We start from the raw sequence: 24,934 nt of genomic DNA, 5'->3' as shown, positions 1-24,934 counted from the left end.
AGCTGTAGCTGAGGTAAAAGGTATATGAGCTGAAGCACTCAAGCAATTGATTCCTACTGGGGAGCTATTCACCTGATCTTAGTTGAGTGAAGCATAATGTTGATGAATTCTTTGCTGAAGGAAACCATGACATGGCTGGGATTCTAAAAACTACTGGACCACGATTAATAATTCAATTTAATAATTCAATTACTCAAAGCCTGGTATATTTGTATATTATTGTAATGAAGTTCAGTCAATTTATAAGAATGAGCGTGTACGTAGAGAGACTGGTGCAGCCCACAGCACCTTTGTCTGTCAATTCATTTATGATAGCTATCGCAGTTTGCAAGGCCTAGCGTGAGGACCCACGTGTCGTGTGCTCCTGAACATCTCCCGGTGCCCGTTCACGTGTGATACTGTGTACATTATTATTTGAAGGTGAGTTTAACGTATCCTACATATTGGTCTCCAGTTTAATTTGAATGAGTTGGGCGTATGGTTACATTTCGAGATCTAGTGTTATCAAACAGAGAGACAGCATGAGTGCCTGACAACTGATCTAAGTCCTGTTGAATTACCGTAGTCGAGAAAATAAAAAGAGATAGGAGTGAACCCACCACAATATAATTATTCTTCCACAAAACAAATGTACTAAAAATGTGAAATAACTATACCAGCAATTACCAAAGTAAAGGTGTTTTCATTGAAAAAAAGTATACAAAATCAGTCTACACCATGCTTAATATCACTTGGATAAAAGCCACTCTTTCAGGACCTGCCTACCGCTAATCTTTATCAACTTATTGACTAATCGAGTCAAGCGGTATGTTCTTATGCAACAGTAGTGCAGTTCTTAATTTTAGAGCTGCTTGAAATAATCAGTTACTGCTAAGGTGACTGTTTTATGTAAATAGACACAGTGTTTTGGTCCTTACAGATTTCAGCATTCATTACATGGTGTTTTCATACACAACTACAATAACATATAGCTGCATGACTGAGGTGTTTCAATGTACAATTTATTTCAGGGTGTAAATAGCATAGAACACAAATTTCATATACCACGATTGAGTTGTTCTATTAGATCCTCAAATTTCATTTGAAATAAATTGCACACTGGTTCATCCACACCTTTATTCTTTAATGAATAAAGATGACTTCATCAATCATGTCAAGATGAACAATGTTTTAACATACTATCTATAACATTTGTCTTTTGTATGCTTGCTATGGAAGATACAGTGTTCTAACATACTACCTATGTCATCTGTCTTTTGTATGCTTGCTATGGAAAATATCTACTGTAGTTTCATGACATCGTCTCAGATCCATATCACAGAATCCGATGCTATACTGACCAGTCCTCTTGAAGTAATCTAAACCTCGACCAATCTTGATGATCCAACCGTTGTTGAACCTTGGAAAAGAGAAAGAAAGATGCGAAAGTATAACAATACAGCATCATTGAGCTGTAAAAAGTACAAAGTAGGATATATTTCTTACCAAGTAGGATTATAAATGCGATATGAATGCTCAAGTTCAACGGGGGAGGGATCTTGTTATTCAGTAAAGTGCAATGTCATCTTTATTATAATTACCTATCTAAGCTTGGAAATTGTTATCAGTTAAAAAAAAAGAGATGAAAATAGTTTTCGTCACATTTCAGTGATATACACTGGTAAATTTTCCGAGTCTATTGTTTTGGGACCACATATATCAATTTGACTTCTTTAAAGGGGAAGTTCACCCTGACAAAAAGTTTATTGTAAAAATAGCAGAAAAAATAATAAACAAGTGGAATGCCTCTGGCCGTCTCACCTGCATCACGCGGTTCAATATAGCAGCAGTGCTGACTTTGAATACTACTCTAACTCGCACAAGATGTTCAGTGATACATGGTTACTCTTATGTCCACTTTTTATGAACTAGACCAATAAACTTACAGAGATATGATGGTTATTCAACAAAAAACCCCAACATGGCCAAAGTTCATTGACCTTACACGACCTTTGACCTTGATCATGTGACCTGAAACTCGAACAGGATGTTCAGTGATACTTGATTACTCTTATGTACAAGTTTCATGAATCAGATCCATAAACTTTCAAAGTTATGATGGTAATTCAACAGATACACCCAATTCGGCCAAAGTTCATTGACCTTTGACCTTGGCCATGTGACCTGAAATGCGCACAGGATGTTCAGTGATACTTGATTACTCTAATGTCCAAGTTTAATGAACTAGACCAATAAACTTTCAAAGTTATGATGGTAATTCAACAGATACCCCCGATTCGGCCAAAGTTCATTGACCCTAAATGACCTTTGACCTTAATCATGAGACCTCAAACTTGCACAAAATTTTCAGTGACGCTTGATTACTATTATGTCCAAGTTTCATGAATCAGATCCATAAACTTTCAAAGTTATGAGGGGAAATCAACAGATATCCCCAGTTTGGCCAAAGTTCATTGACCCTAAATGACCTTTGACCTTGGTCATGTGACATGAACCTCATGTAGGATGTTCAGTGATACTTGATTAACCTTATGTCCAAGTTTCATGAACTAGGTCCATATATTTTCTAAGTTATGATGACATTTCAAAAACTTAACCTCGGGTTAAGATTTCGATGTTGATTCCTCCAACATGGTCTAAGTTTATTGACCCTAAATGACCTTTGACCTTGGTCATGTGACATGAAACTCTAATAGGATGTTCAGTAATACTTGATTAACCTTATGGCCAAGTTTTATTAACCAGGTCCATATACTTTCTAAGTTATGACGTCATTTCAAAACTTTAACCTCAGGTTAAGATTTGATGTTGACGCCGCCGCCGCCGTCGGAAAAGCGGCGCCTATAGTCTCACTTTGCTTCGCAGGTGAGACAAAAATATTGCCGAAGGTTTGAGAAAAATTCATCAAATAATCAAAAAGTTATTAGAATTTCAATTATTTGATTTGTGACGTCATATGCGACCAGCATTCCTACATAGCGCATGGTAAAAAATCAATGAAATGTCATTTTCTCAGAAAATTGAAAATGGTTTTCACTGTAACTTTTGTATATCAATAGACAAATCATTTCACACCCGATCATGAAAAGAATACAAAATTAAGTCATCAGGAACCATACAAAATTTGAAATTCATACATTTTATATTACATAACACATGGGGCAGCTGCTCGTTTATGACGTCACAAATCCAAAATTTTGAACTCTAATAACTTTTTTACTCTTTAACGGATTTTCCTCTTATGCTGTAACCAATTTTTATTCCAATTCCCGATCCGATCCGACTTTCCCCTTTTTTCTACATTTTTCCGAACTCCGATTTTTGACCAGTGGGGAAAAAATCGGATCGGAAAAACCAAAACATAACAAGACAAAAAAAAAACATGTGGCGACATGTTTGCCGTCAAAATGCGCTGGTGATTTGTTTACATCTCAGACAAAAGCGGTGGAAGGAAAAGAAGATAAAGGGGAAGAAAATTATGATTTGTTTTTATCTCCTATATTAGCGGAAAGGCAGGTGGAGAAGAAGATTATGATTTGTTTTGATCTCCGACATAATCGGGGAAGAACAAAACGATGATAATTGGTGATATGTTTTGATCTCCGACAAAAATGGAGGAAGAAAAACAACGAAAAGACGCTATGTTTTGATCTTAAGCGGAGGCGAATAAGATTTAGTTGAACACGCTGACATGCGCGGTAATATTTACGACTATCTGACTATACGTCCTCTAAGAGTTTACGATTACCTCCGCTATCACTACGATGTTGTAGAGAAGGTAAATATCATGGTGAACAACTCTGGATAATAATGCGTCTTTTTCGGGAGGTCATGCGACCTTTATGAGATTACAATTACCTCACGATGTTGTAGAGAAGGTGAATATCATGGTTAACCAATCTGGATAATAATGCGTCTTTTTCGGGAGGTCATGCGACCTTTAAGAGTTTACGATTACCTCCGCCATCACTACGATGGTGTAGAGAAGGTGAATATCATTGTTAACCACTCTGGATAATAATGCGTCTTTTTCGGGAGGTCATGCGACCTTTAAGAGATTACGATTACCTCCGCCATCACTACGATGTTGTAGAGAAGGTGAATATCATGGTATACAACTCTGGATAATAATGCGTCTTTTTCGGGAGGTCATGCGACCTTTATGAGATTACGATTACCTCCTCCATCACTACGATGTTGTAGAGAAGGTGTCCACGCGCCAGCCACATACAAATTTAAATTTTTTTGTTTTTGAATATCTGCCGATCCGATATTTGAACCGATTCCGATTTTAGGAGCAAAACTTCCGAACCGAACTCCGATCCCGTAATTGCTCTAACTTACAACATTATTTTCCTCAAACCTTCACCAATATTTTTTACTATTTTTTCTGCTATTTTCACAATAAAGTTTTCTTTAGGGTGAACTTCCCCTTTAATGCAACATGGTTCATAAACCACGAGTCTCGCATTATTTCACAACTACATGAATTTTTTATGATTGAACCAACTCGTATGAGCTGTGAACTTTGACCTGCGGACTCCGAATTTGAACTTGGCCTGTATTTTGGTGTCATCTACCTACACACCTAAATTTTTAAAAATCTGTTGCATATTTCATAAGTTATCGTGCAGAAACCAACTTGCATATTCAATGAACTGTGACCTTTGACCTGTGGACTCTGAATTCGAACTTAGCCAGTATTTTGGTGTCATCTACCTAAACACCAAAATTTGTTAAAATCCATTAAATATTTTTTGAGTTATTGCGCGGAAACAAAGTGGGGGAGGACGGACGGACAGGGGCAATGCTTAATGTCCCCTCCGGACTTTGTCTGCGGGGGCATAAAATGAATGAAATCATGAAAATTGAACTTGTGTTCTCATTAGGTAAATAACTGCATTGGCAAACTGAATATAAGAAAAGTTCTGAGAAGTGATAAATATTTCTCTTAATTACTAAACACATAATCATCTTACCTAACTTGTCTATCATGCAATGTGTCTGAATATGAGACTATCATTTCTACACCATGGTCAGCAAGGCTTCTTTGTAACTCACTGAGCTTATTCTGCTGCTGATGTGGGTTCTGGTAAAAAAAAAGCATTTAAAATAAAATTGATTAGACTAGATATTTAATATCAAAATTAAGGTCGATCCCACCCCAATGATGAGTTGATTTTAATAAAAAAATCAGAAAAATCAATAGGTATTGATTAAAACTAACAACATATTTGGATGAAGAATAAGAAATATTTGATAGCTGAAAGCTGTGTCATATCACTATACCTGGAATATGAAACAGTAACTTCATCACTATTAAAATGCAAAGACTTTAAAAAAGGTTTTCACATTGAATGGATATTAAGTTTTTGTTTCATCAAATATATAGCTTTTGTATTAACTAAAAAATCAGTTTGTAATTTGGATTAGGGTTCAAAAGTGTATCATACTGTCATTATAAATCATCTCAAACAAAATTATAAATAGATTTACATACTCTTTAAAAACTTTACTTTATAGATGACGTGATGAAAATCGAGAAAACAAACCTCATCTCTGCCAGTTAACAGATGAATTCTTTTGACAGGTGCGACAGATATGACAAGGAGTTCACAGAATCTAAGAAGGTTGTAAATCTGATGATTACTACGGATGTAAGGGTCTTCAATATGAACTTCTGTAACTAACTCATCAAGATAAGGAGTAAACATAGAATGATAACTGTGACCAGTTGAATCATTAGAGATCTGTATCTGCTGATGATATTTACCAGCTGAAAATAAGGAACAATAGAAGCCTGAGTTAATGCATACTACTACAACTGACAATAATGAATATACATGGTATTCAGGAGAGAAATAAAACCCCCCAAAAATAGGAATATCTAGTGAGGAATTACAGTATGTAAAAAGAAGAATTTATAACTGAAATAAACAGATAGTCAAAATGTGTCTTGCCAAGCTACGCGTAAATTAGGCTCTAAAGGTTTGTTACACCTTTGAAACTTTTATAAATTTGAAAGAATTAAAAAAAACACACACACTTTGGCTGATAGCACTTTACATCACCTCTTGTGGCACTATCCTTTTATGGTACTTGTAATATGACAATGAATAAAACAACTACATATTTATCGAAAGTTTGTATTTTGATCTTTTAAGGTAGGTTGCTTTTTATAACCCCCCCCCCCCCCCCCCGTCTCTTCTTATTGCATTACTGTATATGTTTTAATGTTTGACTAAAATTCAAAATACATCATTATTGAACTCACCTTCAATCTGAGAATCTACATGATTTTTAAGCTTTTCTGCTCTCTCCATATATTGCTCAATCTTCTGTCGAAAAGCTTGCTTCTTAATTTGGTCTGTTGTTTCTGCAGATAATACAATAATACATATACACTATAAATTTCTTATTTTACAAATTACATCCAATTTTGATGAAATTTTCAGCATGATGCTTGTTTGCATTTTTCTATTGATTCAAATCAATTTTTTTTCTGGGACTTGACCTTTAAAATTACTGTAATCTATGCATATAATATAAAAATATAAATCACATAAACAACATATTTCAAGTTATCATTGCATCTTAATTTCTTACTGATTCTTAATAAAAAATATATTTTTATGATATTTCTTTTTTGTAATTCAATTTTGATCTATACACAACCAAAAAAGTTAGTCTCCCTAAACAAAATGCTGTAACTTTTGAAAGGAAGGATTTTGAGATATAATTTTTCATACGTGGTTTTCTACACTCATTAAGCAAATCAAGGAGAAAAATGAGATTGATCACTTGAGTCATGCATAAGTAATCAAAGATTGAATTAAAAATGAACATATTTAGAGTCACAAGAGTCATTTTTCAGATTGTGTAAATACAGCTTTGGGCGAAGGTTGTTTTTTTGGGGTGAATTTTATAGTGCTAAATTGCTAATGCTGTTTCACTATCCATCATTTAGTCACTCCACACAAAATTTTGATAAAATATGTTCATGGTTGAGTGAGCAAAATTTTTGTGACGTATCATCATAGGGGTTTACGGTACTACTACTAGTATCCTTCATAACTAAAAAAGGTGTTAAAATTGAACACATGTTTGTAGTGGCTCCCCTCCCCATTTTCAAATTCTGGATCCACCACTGATTTGTCCATAAATTCAACTAATCCTTGAACTTTCCTTCTCATTTGCATAATTTTCATAAAAATCAAATCAAATGAACTATGCAAGAAGGATTGTGACAGATATCCATAATTAGCAATTGAGTATCTGAATATAAAAATGGCCCATGTTCTATTTTTGGAAAAATTAAGTTAAATATGGGAAATTGTTCCATATATAATGACTCATCTTGTGTATAAATGACAATTCTGAAATCATCTCGGGTAAATGCCTTACATATAAGAGGAAAATCTGGTATGAGAAGGGAATTTCTTGCTTTCATATCATAGCGCCCTCTCTCATTACTTCTACTACTTACCACAGAAGTCTACCATGCACATGAATGTAAGAATGGCCCAAGTCCATATGATTCTAAAAACGACCCAAATCCACCAGACACAAGGCCTCGCCCACAAGTAACATGAATATCAATTTGTACGCTTAAATTTGTTTTAAGATGTTCTCCAATTTCTTTTGGCCAAATATACTTTAATTGTCCAAATCTAAATAATATCATTTTTTTCTCGATTTTCTCGAATTGACCTCCTATGGACTTTTTACAAGCTTTCTGATGATTTTCATGATGAAAATGTGAAATTAGTTCCAATAAAATGGAATCAAAGTCATGACATTTGGCTTGTGACTTTTAAAAAGTGACAGTTTTACCTTATAGAGGTGCTCACTGAAGCATGACAAAAAGTTTGTCCACAATATTCACTCAGAGGGTAGCTTATAAAATTACCCACAAGCTCATGTAAACATATATTAAAAACTCCAGTGGTTCATGGATGTTTGTTTAAGGGGGGATTTACATTTTTTGCTGTGTGTATTTGAATTCATTATTATGCACTTGCCAGAAAGACAGCTATTTTAGCTGAAGTAATTTGTAAAGTTTTCTGTGAATAAATAAAGGTCAATTCCAGCCAAATGTTGCATTTTTCCATTTTCAAAAATTTCTTTTCTGAGCAATTTTGTTTATACTGTTTATAAGTGTACAGTTCAAGGTTTACAAAAACACACTTATATTTACTATACCCTCATTCATTCATAAAATACGCAATGTGCACTCTGTTGCATTTTGGTACTAAGATTTCATAGAAAGTGTACAACTTTCACCCATCCCTGGCTCCTGGCAAGCAAAGGGTGCTGATGAAAAATTCCACTGTCCATGTGACCTCCAAGCAATAATTTACCATTAGCTGTATTGTTTTACACGCTGCATTGAAACTGTGAGGCACAAAATACATTTCAAGGTGTGTATGTTTGATGTCCCATAAGTCACAGTTTTGAGCATTAAGTTTCCCTCATATGCTGCCATAGACTCCTGGAGACAAGTATTGGACTTTTTTATCTACCATAGGAGATGCTTGCATCAACAAATCAAGCTGCATCTGTATTGGACTTGAAATAGCTATACTGGGGGGACATACATTTAAGTCCCATAAGTCACATGTCCCATAAGTCACATATACAGTTCGTAAACCATGCCACCTTAAAGCTGTCCATGACAGCAAAGAGAGAGACAAGAATGCTTAAAAGCTGGAGAACAGTATGCTGACTGTCAGAAAATATAATGTGAACTTGGTATATACTGTACATGTAGTTCCATGGAAACTATTAAAACCTATGTCAATGTCCCATCAGTCACAAATTTTGTAGTTGAGCGACCCTCTGGATCCTGTCAAAATAAGAGCACCAGTCCTCAGATGCATTTAAGGCTACCATGAGCAGAGCTATTAAAGCCCCTGTAAATGCCAAAAAATTGTTCAGAAGCTTGCAATCAAGTTTTCTCAGAATCATTCCTTCCGCCTGCCAATAGAAAGGAACATGCGCATTTAAAGAGGACCAAAGTGTGATGTCACAATGTCATGAACATTGAATCAACTGGTTCTAAACCTAGTCGCAGCTGCATGATCGTCTTACACATTTGTATTTGCAAAAATGGTGATGTGTGTTGTCCCTGGTTGTTACCATCATTCTGATAGTCGTAAAAGGGCACTGGTTCATAAAGCTTTTCGTAACTTACATGTAAGAGCGACTTTAAGAACGACCGATGATCCTCGTGGTAAATGTCATCATAAATTGGCAATGTTTTAGCATATAAGAAAGGATCACTAGTCATTCTTAAAGTTGCTCCTAACTTACAACAGCTTTATGAAATGGCCCCAGGTTATTTTGTTTAGAACCAGGCCGCCATTACACCATGACAACTGACATCATCACTTTGGTACTCTATAAATGATGATGTCCTTACAGACATTCAGAATTTATATGAAAGAGATGACATATCAACCCAAGCAATTGTCAAAAAAAGAAGTTGTGATAGGGTGCACCCCCATGATATATTTTTTAACCAACATTTTTTGTATTGCCTGAAGTGTATAGTTAATGAATCTTGATGTTCCCTTTGTCAAATCGTGTCCCATGGGGTTCCAAATTGGCAATTTTTGGCGGCCATCTTGGATTTTTCATGAAAATGAATTATTTTCATATTTTTTGCACAGACAATGGTAAAATCTTCCATTTAAATGAATACACTTTTTACTATACAAGTATACATGTAATGCAGTTTAGATAGTAGAAATCGATTGCAACCGTTTTCTAGACAGTCCAGTTAATAAATTTTTTTTTTTTAAAGAACTTATGCCAAAATTTTGATATTTTTTGTCAAAAATTTGCCTGTGCACTGATATCCATCTGTTTTATCATAAACATCAATAACTAATGAAAAATATCAGCATTTGACACAAAAGAGAATATATTAACAAGAATATTGATATACTTCATGGCAGCATTAATGTCTTAATTTTCTTACATGTATACACTGTAAAGGTCATTTTCTTACCATACTGTACGAGACAGAGAAAAGCAACATTTATTTGCCCCATCTGTAACAAATATGTCCTATCATTATGTCCCATCAGTCACAATGGAAAGTGTGTACATTTTTATTCTAATCGTTCATTTTTCATCTGTTTGCTAAATATTTATGATTGTAATTGTTTGATTATTTTGTACTTATTTGATTACAGTTCTTAAAACTTGATGACAAGTTAGGAAGCTTTTTTTTGGTTAATGTTCCCTTTATATAAATGAAGTGCATGAAAAGATGTTTCTGCCCTTTGTTGAATTTATTTCTGACACAATGGCATGAATTATTAAAGGTGTCATCTTATTAGGGAATATTTATTCATGCTGAAATTAAGTTTGACTTAAAAAGTCATTGAGAGGAAATGTAAATTCCATGAAATGAGATAGGGTCCCATCAGTCACATTCACTTGTCCCATAAGTCACACACAATTGCACACAACTACTGAAACAAATGAAATGAATCAAGTCCAATTCAAGTACTGTTAGTGAGCACTATCACTGGTTAATATCCAAGCACAAATTAAAAAACATTGTCATAAAACTGAGATAGATATGGCACTTTGAACAAAAGAGCTCAATTTGTGTGGTCCATCAACGTCCCATAAGTCACAATGACATTTCTGAAGATATAGCACCCTATGCAACCAAGCTGAAAGCATGCATTTTTGTATATAGTAAGTTTCAGTATTCTTCTTACAGTTTAATAAAGTAAATCCATGTTTGTGCAGCTACTATTTCAGATATGCACCTCAGTTATGTGGAAAAAAGTATCAAATGTCCCATAAGTCACAATGGAATTGACCTAAATTCAATCTATCAGAAAAACAAGGGAAAGACAGAGAGAGTGGGGCGGTATGGAAGAAAAGAAAATGAAACATGGGCTCGGAGTAAATGGGAATAAATGCTGACTTAAATTCAGAGACCGTCATTGGAACAACAAACAAATTCTGAACAGGACTCCTTCTCAGTATGCTTTGTGTATGTGTACAGAGCGAGTCAGAAAAACAATTCAAGAGTGTCAGTTTGAAGTTGTTTTGTCTAAACACATTTCTGTGTGTGTGGGTGGAATGAAGGATATGTGTCTTTTTGTCTGCACGCTTTCACTTTGTTTATCTGTTCACCCAGCAACTTGGCCCAACAGTCACAGACTTTTTGACCTTCTGTAGACTGTCTACCTCAAACAGTCATGCATGGCAAGTTTGATATGAAAATGGTACCAAAGTAACCAAATTGAGCAGGGGATATAATTCTATCAAGACATATCAATAAAAATTAAATGTTCATACTTTAGACAATTATACAACTTCAAACTTAAGGAATATTTTTCTGACTCACTCTGTACATCTATCATCTAGTTCACCTTTTCTTATATATAAAAAATATGGATAATTGAAAAAAAAGGATATTCGAGATTAAAAAAAAAAACTTCTGATATATACCCACCTCTCAGAACATCCATAAGAAGTTTAATTCCTTCTTTATAGCAGACTAATGCTTCTTGTGCTTTCCCTTTCCCATCTTGCTCTACTGCCCTCTTGAGGAGACCAATGGCTGAGGCTTCTACACCACTCAAAGCTGAACTCATCTTTCATTTTTCTTTACCCTTGAAAATTCAGTCTGAAAAGAAGTTTATGCACATATTATCAGTAGTTGTGGGCAATATATTATTTAGAGTTTAGACATATCTTTTTAATAGTTTTAATAAGTACAGGCAGAATAGATGAGGAGAATGAGGAGAATGAGGAGTATGAGGAGCAAGAGAAGGAGGAAGGAGGAGAAGAATGGGGAGGGAAGGAAGAGGAGGAAGAGGTGAAGGGAGAGAAGAGAGAGGCAAGGACAAGGAGGAGATGAAGAAGAGGAGACAAAAGGAAAAGAGGAGCTGCTAATCAACAGAGTGAGCTACATTCCATATTTTCCTGAGATGAAGCTTGTCATCTTCCCCACTCCACATTCCTTACAATTCAAGTCAAGTCACAAGACACAGTCTCGTACTGCACTCGACTCAGTCATGTATTTTTTTACAGTAATTGTTATGACTTATGGCCAGTAGATCAGAGGCACCAGTCTAAAAAACACTGGCATAGCCTGCTTGTCTAGGCTCAGTGATCAAATGACAACATCAAATTCATAAAAAATATGATCACTGAGTCCTCTAGGCTAATGTGTACCCCCACCCTACGCTTCAGCCTGGAAGACTTGGGTGGAACGCTTGTTGACAATTGAACGGTAGCACTGTGGGCTTCGTTCAACTTTAAATAAAGGTACGTAGAATTTTTTCTTTTTAGGTGGTCTGTTGACAGATCACCTCTTACGTTTTTACAAATTTTCTTTTTTATTTATTTCTATTATTCATTTTTATTTTTCCACCCTTTTCTTGTTCCACCAAAATCATCAGAACTCTTTTTATCAATTTTCATAATTTCATAAAAATATCATCAATTATGCAGTTATCATACATGTTATCATGTGTACGAAACAAGTTCAAGGTCAAATGGTCATCGTGATGTCATCTACGCGCCATTTCGTAAAATCACATTATATCAATCATATCTTCATCATCAATCATAAAAATATAGGTGAAGCGTAAGAAATTATTTAGGACTAAAGTTAGCCTAAAGTTAATTACTTTAATTATTTAAGCATAGGCCTAAACTAAAGCTAATTACTTTCTCGTTATATTATTTTTCTATATTTTGTACAATAAATAACATTTCCATCCCACCTTTGTCACTCGGAATATCTGATTGAGTTCACCGTCCCGAAGTTCGGGTAGGTGGAGCATAGTGTAGCGAGTAGTGGTAGTGAAGTGGAGCCTGCACGAACTTCGCCCGAGGTACCGGTACGGTACATCATATTATTATTACGTCATGAGGCATAACGCGACAACAACAGCATAACGCGCTTCTTAGTATGTGGGACTGAAATTGTAGACAGGTAGATTGAAGTTTCCAACTTTCCATTATAATTAATATCGATGGATTTATGTCATCACCATAATCTATCACTATCATCATCATTGTACAAGATATCCTACAAATCGTGATATAGTCCCCAAATCCAAAAGTGGGGATCATTAGAATCACACCTACCAGAACGTATGAAAATCACTTCCTTTCTCCAGAACACAGTCCCCAACTCTTGCACAGCTCTGTAGCAAAATGATAACACACACAAATGAAACACACTGCACTGTATATAAACACTAGGGTTCTCTCCCTATTATATACTCGTGATACAGTCCCCACTCAATGGGAAATCAAGTTCGATTTTCACGGCGGTGGGGACAGCTTCAACAGTATAGTATACTCGTGATCCAGTCCCCACGCTATGGGATACACGGTTCGCTTTGTACGCAGTGGGGACAGTTCCAACAGTATAGCTATACTCGTGATACCATCCCCACGCTATGGGATACACAGTTCGTTTGGCACGCAGTGGGGATAGCTCCAACAGTATCATACTCGTGATACCGTCCCCTCACAACATGAAATCGTGCTCGTTCAACAAGGGGATGGGGACAGTTTCCCAATGCAATGTGAAAGCATTTTAGGATATGGCTGCGGAAGTTGGGGGGGGGGGGGGACTTCAGCCCCTACCTTTTTCCAAACATAAACGTGAAAATATGACCATAGAATTGTGATTTCATGTGCAGCTTCCCCCTTTTGCACCCACAAATGTAATGCACTTTACCCACGAATGTAATAATTTTTGATCGTCCACAAATGAAATAATTTACCCACAAATGTAATAAATTTGAAGGGATTTTCAGCGAATAAAAATCCTATAGAAATGCCTTCATATAGCACAAAAGTTCGAAGTCTTTTTTTCAGACCCAGTTTTACAAATCATTTCTTAAAGAGTCAAAAAGTAACAAAGATCCCCACTCTTGTATTAATGTAAAATAACATGGAAATATAGCGTAGTCTTTCATCCAGACCCAGATCTTTCAAATAAAAATGAATACTACTACTAATAAATTAATATTATTATGAATTGAATCATTCAAATAAATTTATATAATTATTAATTTATTAGTAGTAGTATTCATTTTTTTGAAAACCCTGGGTCTGGATGTAAGACTACGCTATATTTCCATGTTATTTTACATTAATAAGAGGGTGGGGATCTGTGTTACTTTTTGACTCTTTAAGAAATGATTTGTAAAACTGGGTCTGAAAAAAGACTTCGAACTAGCTCATATAATAATTTAAACAACCGGGTCTGGAAAAAAGAACTTATATAATTTTTTAAACAACCAGGTCTGGAAAAAAGACTTTGGGCTCACATTATAATTTATTAATCAACCGGGTCTGGAAAAAAAGACTTTGAACTTTTGTGCTATATGAAGGCATTTCTATAGGATTTTAGTTTAGAAGTATTCGCTGAAAATCCCTTCAAATTTATTACATTTGTGGGTAAATAGTCATTATTTCATCTGTGGACGATCAAAAATTATTACATTCGTGGGTAAAGTGCATTACATTTGTGGGTGCAAAAGGGGGAAGCTGCACATGAAATCACAATTCTATGGTCATATTTTCACGTTTATGTTTGGAAAAAGGTAGGGGCTGAAGTCCCCCCCCCCCAACTTCCGCAGCCATATCCTAAAATGCTTTCACATTGCATTGGGAAACTGTCCCCATCCCCTTGTTGAACGAGCACGATTTCATGTTGTGAGGGGACGGTATCACGAGTATGATACTGTTGGAGCTATCCCCACTGCGTGCCAAACGAACTGTGTATCCCATAGCGTGGGGATGGTATCACGAGTATAGCTATACTGTTGGAACTGTCCCCACTGCGTACAAAGCGAACCGTGTATCCCATAGCGTGGGGACTGGATCACGAGTATACTATACTGTTGAAGCTGTCCCCACCGCCGTGAAAATCGAACTTGATTTCCCATTGAGTGGGGACTGTATCACGAGTATATAATAGGGAGAGAACCCTAGTGTTTATATACAGTGCAGTGTGTTTCATTTGTGTGTGTTATCATTTTGCTACAGTGTTTATATACAGTGCAGTGTGTTTCATTTGTGTGTGTTATCATTTTGCTACAGAGCTGTGCAAGAGTTGGGGACTGTGTTCTGGAGAAAGGAAGTGATTTTCATACGTTCTGGTAGGTGTGATTCTAATGATCCCCACTTTTGGATTTGGGGACTATATCACGATTATGCCAAATGATTTAGGCTAGATATAGTATAGGAGTGAGCAAAAATAATTACCACCACCACCGGATGTTTTCTTTTGGTACCTTTTCTTTTCTTTTACGTGGCCAAATTGGTAGGCACTTAATATTTAAGTTTGAAAGGACACTCGTAAAATGACGTCACTCTCGCCGATGAATATTCATTAGATTGTGGTCGTGTGTGTTCCATACAAACATGCACACAGAAGTGCATGCATGCAGAGAGCATGGAATAGCTCTATGCAGAGAGTTATATGAGAGGAACATTGGCTCCAGAGAGAAGTTGTCAATAATGTGTGTGTACTATTCCATGTTGTCCGCATGGGATCGGAGAGTGCATGGCAATTCGGTTAAACGAAGTTTCCGATATAAAGAGATAATTACTCTATGTACAGTAGACCCCGCAGTAGACGTATACTATAATAGAGGCAAATGTCAGATCAGGAGAGGCTGGAGTACAATCAGGTTTTCTTTTTTTAAGGGAATTATAGTGTATAATTATAGCCAATTGATGTAGGTGAGGGAAGTGAACACTAATGTTTATTTTAAAAAGAATGGAATATACCTGAATATTATGGTGAAGCCAATTTGAAAGGAGGTGAGGCAAGTTTCAATGGAGGTTATTAAAAAAATAAACTGTACTACACATTATAGTGAAGCCAGTTTAAAAGGAGGTGAGGCAGGTTTCAATGGAGGTTTTTTATAAAGAATAAACTGTACCACACATTATGGTGAAGCCAGTTTAAAAGGAGGTGAGGCAGGTTTCAATGGAGGTTTTTTATAAAGAATAAACTGTACCACACATTATGGTGAAGCCAGTTTAAAAGGAGGTGAGGCAAGTTTCAATGGAGGTTTTTATAATTAACTGTACTCTAAATTATGGTGAAGCCAATTTAAATGGAGGTGAGGCAGGTTTCAATGGAGGTTAATTTTTTTATAAAGAATAAACTGTACCACATATGGTGAAGCCAGTTTAAAAGGTGGTGAGGCATGCAAGTTTCAATGGAGGTTTTTTTTTTAAGAATAATTAAACTACTACAAATGATCGATGGTGAAGCCAGTTTAAATGGAGGTGAGGCAGGTTTCAATGGAGGTTTTTTTTTAAGAATAAACTACTACAAATGATGGTGAAGCCAGTTTAAATGGAGGTAAGGCAAGTTTCAATGGAGGTTTTTATAACTGTACTACAAATGATGGTGAAGCCAAAGGAGGTGAGGCAAGTTTCAATGGAGGTTTTTAAAAAGAATAAATTGTACTACACATGATGGTGAAGCCAGTTTAAATGGAGGTGAGGCAGGTTTCAATGGAGGTTTTTTATAAAGAATAAACTGTACCACACATTATGGTGAAGCCAGTTTAAAAGGAGGTGAGGCAAGTTTCAATGGAGGTTTTTAAAAAAGAATAAACTGTTCCACACATTATGGTGAAGCCAGTTTAAAAGGAGGTGAGGCAAGTTTCAATGGAGGTTTTTTTTTAAGAATAAACTACTACAAATGATGGTGAAGCCAGTTTAAATGGAGGTAAGGCAAGTTTCAATGGAGGTTTTTAAAAAAGAATAAACTGTTCCACACATTATGGTGAAGCCAGTTTAAAAGGAGGTGAAGCAAGTTTCAATGGAGGTTTTTTTTAAGAATAAACTATTCAAATATTGTATTTTCTTTGCACTAAGATTTCTATGAATGGCAACAAAAAGCAATAAACAAAAGATAATTCTAGAAATATATAATAAATTTATTGAAAAGTAAAATAAACATGGAAAGTTGTTTTCAATCTTGTAAATTGTCTTACTAGCAGTACAACTTTTGCTTCCATGATCAGAGCAAGGTCTAACATAGCCTTTAGACAAGGCTCCATGTCTGGTATAACATGTATTTCATTGTCTGATGTCTCATTACATTAGGCATCAAAAGTGTGAATCGGCATGCTCATGAATAGTTCATAGCGAGCAGTAAAAGTGAAGTTTCATAAGGCCTCGCAACTGAAGTTGCTTGATCTCACATGTGTCCGTGGGTTTTGCCATCTCTCTTCTTCATCAAACTAACCTTATTTTAGCCACTACTTGATGAAGTCATGTTGCCTTGTCAAAAGGCTAGATCTAATAAAGCATTATCTCCTTCGATGGTGCGTCACCATTCACATTATGCAACTACAGGGGAAGATCAAATCTGTGATTGTTTCTCTTTCATGTTATTAACAATTTATTTTATATGATAGCAAGATTGGTATTTTTACAAGCATTCTTTCTGATGAAATTAATTTATACCCTGGGACACTGTTTGTGACTTTTTCTAGTAGATGTATTCAATGCATATGCAATATGTGTAAAACATGTATTTTTTAAAGGCATTTGGCAGCTTAATGTTATAGTTGTGAAACAGTACTAAATTACTCCATAACAGTATCTCTTGTAAAAATATTTGATTTGTATTAGGCCCCCTCTGTGATTGTGTAGTTATACCTTGTTTTAATAAGTTCATTACAAGTTGAACATTAAACTACATCACACCAATGACAAAAGGGGTAGAAGCACGTACAGGTTTGCAACCGTTACTTTAAAGTTCAGCTCTTTCAAGAAAAATTGAATCTTCACCATACAAAATGTAAATGTTTAACAACTATAAACAAGATTATGTTCTGCCTTCCTGAAATTTGCAGGAGGCTTATTCTGGCTTGTCTAGCCAATTTTATCTCCCGACAACTTAACCCTAACTAGGCCGGGCTTTTTTTGGCTGTTCAGTGGCCGGGGGGAGTTGATTCCACTCCCCCCCCCCTCCCGAGACCTTGGTTGCCGATGGCGCGAGTGCCACAATAATTTGCATGCTGGTATTGTGCGATGTAATCAACAAGGCTGTAGGATAAAATTTTCCAAAATAAGGAGATTTTATTTTATATAAATTAATTACCCTTATAAAAATCGCCAATGGTATTTGAATGGTGCCGAATGGTAGATGAATGGTAATCTGAATGGTAAATGGTACGCGAATGGTATTTAAGTGGTGTTTCAATGGTAAGTTCTTAATGGTAATTGGTAGTTTATTTAATGGTAAATGGTATACCATATACCGAAAGGTGTTTCAGTGGTATGTAACTAATGATATGATTGGTATGATGAATGGTATACCATTTACCCAATGGTGTCTCAGTGGTATTCAATGGTGTCTCAGTGGTATGTGCTTGTAATGGTATGATTGGTATGATGAATAGTATACCATACATCCAATGGTGTCTCAGTGGTATACAATGGTGTCTCAGTGGTATTCAATGGTGTCTCAGTACTATGTGCCTGTAATGGTATGATTGGTATGATCAATGGTATACCATACACCAATGGTGTCTCAGTGGTATACAATGGTGTCTCAGTAGTATATGCCTCTAATGGTATGACTGGTATAATGAATGGTATACCATGCACCAATGGTGTCTCAGTGGTATACAATGGTGTCTCAGTGGTATTCAGTGGTGTCTCAGTAGTATGTGTCTTTGATATGGTATGACTGCATGGTATACCATGATATACCCAATTGTGTCTCAGTGGTATACAATGGTGTCTCAGTGGTATTAAATGGTGTCTCAGTGGTATGTGCTTGTAATGGTATGATTGGTATGATGAATAGTATACCATACATCCAATGGTGTCTCAGTGGTATACAATGGTATCTCAGTGGTATTCAATAGTGTCTCAGTAGTATATGCCTCTAATGGTATGACTGGTATAATGAATGGTATACCATGCACCAATGGTGTCTTAGTGGTATACAATGGTGTCTCAGTGGTATTCAATGGTGTCTCAGTAGTATGTGTCTCTATAATAATGGTATGACTGGTATGATGAATTGTATACCATATACCCAATGGTGTCTCAGTGGTGTCAAATGGTGTCTGAGTAGTATGTGCCTCTAATGGTATGACTGCATGGTATACCATTATATACCCAATGGTGTCTCAGTGGTATACAATGGTGTCTCAGTGGTATTCAATGGTGTCTCAGTAGTATGTGCCTCTATAATGGTATGATTGGTATCAATATGGTGTCTAAGTAGTATGTGCCAAGTGGTATATAATATAATCATGTTGGATAATTGTAAAGCTATAGTGGCTTAGTGGTGTTTGCCTAATGAATGCCATTTGTGTTAATGGTGAATGATATGCCCAATTGCATTACCCATTAACATAATTCCGAAGATTTAAAGAAAATATATCAAAGATTAAAAGGTAATTAAATATTTGACCTGTGACTTTTATGCGAGCAGTTTCCCCAAATCAAGTGTAATCGCTCATGATTGTAAACATGGTCTCTTGCATTCTTTTAAATTGTCTTTGTCCTTATTAAGTAAAAGGTCTATATGTGTTTAAATATTATTGATCCAGTGGTTATGATACAATATTATAAATTTGTTATATTTTACAATTGTACATAAATTTAAATCTGATGCAATGGGTGCAAAAATAAAATCAATCGGTCAATGAAATCTTTTTTGATAAAAAGGGTTTTCATTTTTAATTAATAAGTTTTATTCTATTTTTATAATCATTTTGCTTGTTTATGGCCGCTTTTTATAAAAAGAACTATATATTTAGTGTTCCAAGAAGATATTTGCAATCAATCCCAAAATTCGATCAGATGCAAATTTACAGGTGATGATACATTAAGTTTATCTAGAATATATCAATTTGGATTTTTTTTATGAATCAGTTGCAAGTTTGCAATGAAAAGTATTACTCTCATGATTTTGGAGTCTGAAATTGATTTGCGTTCGATTGCTTCGATTGCAAGTTTCTTGCAATGCCCCATATTTTGCTCAAAATGAATTCACTGTTGGTTGTCTTGGTCCCCTAACCTCTATCAAATTCCCATCCGCAAACCCTGATTTGGTCTGTCTGCAACGTCAAAAGCCCCATCTGACCCATTTGTACGCTATTATAGCTGCTTCCAATCATGAATTATTTCACCCTTTTTTTACAAATGATATTTTCAAAATTCTAATTCTATTTTAGGCTCTAAATATTCTTTCCCACTTGTGGACGGCGTTTATAAAGAGGAGAGCTATTCTATAGGCCGGCATTACTTGATTGAAATGATTTATCCACATGGTCTTGCTCCCTCACCCCTATCAAAATTCCCTGCCGCCATACAGGGTATAGTACAATGTAACAGAAAAGAAATCTACTGAATGAAATCTCAATTTCAATCATTACAAAAGCAAATTAAAAGGGAAGAGGAGTGAGTAAAAATATATATATAAAGGGGAAAAAACAAGAAAAGAAAAAAGGCAAAGAAGAAAAGAAAGATTAACAGAAAAGAAAAAAAGACAACGAAAATAAAAAAGAAAATAAGAGAGAGAACAGGAAAAAAGTGAAGGGATCGAAAACTTTTTTCATAGATTCCAAGATCCAAGGAAAACAGTGGCATGCACTCACGCCATCATGGTTTCCAACCCAGAACCAATCGAGAGGAAAAAGAAGACACCCCTGATTTGGTTTTAATTCACCCCCCACCCATATCGGGATGTGTATTTATCTTGGCGAAGAAGTCCCCTCCCCCCATATTTTGTCATAATTTATCCCCCCCCCCATATGCTTTGGCGAGAGGGGCCGCTTGGCTGCTTGCCAGGTAGCTCTATTATACGTGTTGTTCTCGCACTACGCACGCGCGAACGTCTAACCGCCAAGTGCAATATTTGCTGTTGATAAGTCCGTCGATAATTCATCAAAAACTAAAGGAACACGGGTCAGATTCGGACAGCGACTTCAAAGTCATTTGTAGAAGGCTATAACAGTAAGTTCTATAACAATTTTCTTTGATTTATTTCTCAAATTGTCTCAAAATTTTAGATGTCGTTGTACTGCCACGACATGCACGACCACTGCACTGCCACCGTCACTGCCCCGTTGGCGCTGGCCGCTGCTCTACGGGCCGGGACGTGGCTTTGACGATAGGGAGTGCTTATGGTTTATGCTTTGTATTGGCAGAGTTAAGATCGGCGAGCATTGAATAGTAATTCGCTCATATTGCCTGATGTTTATTGTCAATGTTTTACAAAAACCATCTCTGAATACATTGAATTCGTGAATGAATGATTTGTTAATGCTAATGTCAAGACTGTCAAAGTTTTAATTGTGAATAAATAGACCGTTACTGCACACGTTAATTTACTGAAATTGAAAACTTGCCGACAAATATTGCTTTGAAATTAGGCCTATAATTTGTTGTTGTTGATAGATGTTGGTAAATGAGATAAAATGGAGGTGAAACATGGTAAGGGTCCTAAAGTTTAAAAAATGATAAAGGCTAAGCAGGTCTATAACTTAGCTACACTGTACACACCACTCATTGCACATACTATTTCAATGGTAAAATGTGCACTTTGTGTGTGGAACTGTGACTGGACGGAGTGACAAACGATTCCTATTCAATTTTTCTACAGAGGCTGCAATAAATATGCAGAGAAAACTGGCGCTAATGCAGTTTTGCACCGGCCGATTACCAGCATACCTCATCACCAAAACTTGTTCCCAAATGTCATGACAGGTCTCTCAGTCACACTTCGATGTTAATATACCCACCGTTTCTCAAAATATTGGGAATGGCTGTATTTAGTCTTCGATCTCGACGTCGTTGATCTAATCCGTAGACATCACTTCGTGGATCTCTCGGATTCGCCGTAATATTTATATGGACTGAAGTTAGCAACCAAATCATGCTAACATGTGGCAAACAAACTGCCAGCATGCCGCATGCGAATCTTTTGATCGCGTAACTTCGGTCCATATCAACATGACGGCGAATCCAAGCGATCCGCAATATTTTGAAAAGTGGTGGGCATATTGTGTATTGATCTCAAAATGTGTGTAGACAATTCTGGTGGGGAGTTTTGCTTGAAGTTGCATGCACAACGAACAATTGTCCATAGACTGTGTACAACGGATAGATCGTCTCCGCACAGCGATTCGAAGACCGCTGATTGGTCAATAGCGCAGATCACGTCATGACCACGTGGTCCCAAAAATAATTCCTTTGGACTGCGTGCAGAAGTATCGATAACGATATCCGGTCATGTTGTGTACACGGTAAATGGTCTTGGTTCGTGATCGGATCGCTCCGGTATCGATCGAAAATTATCGAAACTGCAATTTCATGCATATTCACGCGACGCTCCGAAACCCGGAAGCCAATTGACTTTGTGCATGTTGCGATAGACTCTACAAATTCCAAGGAACACGATGACATATAGACGCTAATTCGTAAGATTTTGACGGAAAAGCAAGAAGTATTCAAAATTCGCTTACCTGTGCGGTATCGGTGAGAAAATAGATCCTCCGAGAATACCTTTCATAATTCATATAAAATATAGGAAAATTGAAATTCTAGGTCGATTTTGGTACGAGGTGATAGGGAATTGCACACTTGTTTTGGTGGAATTCTGTGTGGGGAAACAAAAGGCTTGCACTGCGCATGCTTACTATATTTTCATTCATAAATTGGTTCTCGGCAGTGGCTGGATGACGTCATGTAATAAGCAAAAATGTACACGACCGCTACGTTCACGCTCCGCTATCCGTTGTACACAATTGTTCACTGTGAGTTGGCTGGTGTGAAACTGCATTAGTGCCGGAGGGTATTCTTAGATCCTTTCATGGGGCTAGGCATATCAATTTTTAAAGTAAATTTTATCCTCTGTTAAAGTTAAGTTTGTCCTGTGATCACATTTTATCTGTTTTTATTTATTTACTGATCAAAACTTGCCTAAAAAACGTCTGGAGTTCATCCACTGGCATATGATTGTCCATGAACGGATCCATGATTTCTCAAAGGGGGTAGTGGGGCACATTTTCCCAAGGAAACTTTAAATAACAAGCAAACCAAACAGGAGATCCTCTTGTATGAGACAATATTTTTAATATAAATATTTGCTGTAACTTTCGAAGGGGGGGGGGAGAACACTTGTGTAAGAAAGCCACATTTTTATCAAACACATCAACTATTGCTTTCAAGGTGGGGGCACAGGTCAAATGTGCCCACTTGGATCTGCTTCTGCGATTGTCAATACCAGAAAAATGGAATTTATGTCATCGATTACCCTCTTGAAAATTGCTGCTCTAGAAATTTGATTTCAGATTACATAGCTATTACTAACTAGTATAAAGCATGCACAGTTATAATACAGCCTTGTCTGAACTACGCTGAAATACTATCACATTTCCTTATTTTTATCCTAAATTCTGGGCTGGTAATCAGAGGTCCATGAAAAATATCTTTAACATTAAAGTTCTAAGATCATTATTTTTCTATTACTATATTAGTATTCTATTTTTGTTTGTATCTGCACATACATGCAGATTTTACAACACTTAAATTGATTTTATTTCATTTTCAAATTTTGGACGACGGATACACTGGATGATAAGGTAGATGATCCAGCCTTATCTTGGAATGACACGACGGGTGTTGAACACAGAAAACGTACCGTGTACAAGAAACAATTGGAGTTTATGAAAGGTAGGTGTGTAAGAATTTTCTTCAGTAGAAAAAAATGCAAAGCTTCATGAGATAAAACAGATTGTATTCCTGCAGTGGCATAGCTGAAAAAAAACCTTATGTCAGGAATGGTAAAAAATCCTTAGAAAGGACAAATGTCATCCCTATTTAGAGGAGCACACGTCTTTTCTGACACCCCCCCCCCAGAAAGAAATCAGTATGTTGGCTGAGGGGGGAAGGGTGGACACTTTTTCCCCAGGTATTCATTTGTTGTGGTATTTGTCATCATTGGGGCAACCTCCCATTATATAATAGGTTATTGTCTACCCATCTATGGTTAAACATAAATTTATTTATCATATTTTACAAAATGTTTTGTTGATATTTGTTAATTGGTATCATTCAATTGAATGGTAGAGTATACTGCAAATTTCTCAATATATAAAAAATATATGAACTTCTAAAGAAAGCTTACACACATGACAAGCATTCATATTTTGAACCCTTAGCTAATATTCTGTCCTTTGCATTGTTTTCATCCAATATTTCTTATTACAGCTTCAAGGAATTAATCCTGCCGGGTACCCATTCACTTCATCTGGGTCTAGTGATGCACAGTGTGGATGAAATTCGGGCTGAAGGAAAATACACCATGGCTAGGACTCAAATTCACGACCCTCTGTTTGAAAGGTGAGAGTCAGAACCACTAGACCACGACGTTCCCAGCTGATGTCATATCCCCACTTGTTCTTTTGTATTTTATTACAAGAAGTCGCGCTAATTTACATTTTGTCCTCCGAGAACTATAAAAAATGGAGTGAAAATTTATTTCAAAGACATGTCCACCCTAACAAAAAAGTTGATTTGATTAAAAAGAGAAAAATCAAACATAAAAATCGGATGAAAAATAAGAAAGGTATGACATTTTTAAGTTTCGCTCAATTTCACTTAATAGTTACATGCACATCCAGGTCGGTATGCAAATGAGGGAACTGATGACATCACTCATTCACTTTTCTTTGTTTTTTAAATATGAAATATTATAATTTTCTCATTGTCCTATGAAATAAAGTTTTATTTTTATTTTTTTATTGTCAAATCTGTAAAAAAATTGAAATATTTTACAATTCAAACAATGAAAACCAAAACAAAAAGTGAGGGTCTTATTTTGCATCCGATTTAGATGAAATATTTTGCATGATGCTTGCCTGATTTTCTCTGTTGATTCAAA

At 36.0% G+C, this 24,934-nt stretch overlaps 1 protein-coding gene across 1 annotated transcript; it reads right to left on the bottom strand.

Moving 5' to 3' along the window:
* Positions 1–685: 685 nt before the first annotated feature.
* Positions 686–15,314, bottom strand: LOC121408556 (MIT domain-containing protein 1-like). The gene is made up of 6 exons (XM_041600064.1): positions 15,265–15,314; positions 11,483–11,656; positions 6,275–6,376; positions 5,553–5,776; positions 4,980–5,089; positions 686–1,399 (listed from the first exon to the last, which is right to left on the bottom strand). Exons 2-6 carry the CDS (start codon positions 11,622–11,624, stop codon positions 1,246–1,248), a joined length of 732 nt encoding a protein of 243 aa, XP_041455998.1. The 5' UTR covers positions 11,625–11,656; positions 15,265–15,314; the 3' UTR covers positions 686–1,245.
* Positions 15,315–24,934: the final 9,620 nt, after the last annotated feature.

This window comes from Lytechinus variegatus, chromosome 1 (genome assembly GCF_018143015.1).
Source record: "Lytechinus variegatus isolate NC3 chromosome 1, Lvar_3.0, whole genome shotgun sequence".
Taxonomy (NCBI): Eukaryota; Metazoa; Echinodermata; class Echinoidea; order Temnopleuroida; family Toxopneustidae; genus Lytechinus; species Lytechinus variegatus.
Note: the sequence above shows the minus strand (reverse complement) of the source record. Positions and strands in the feature narration are given on the sequence as shown.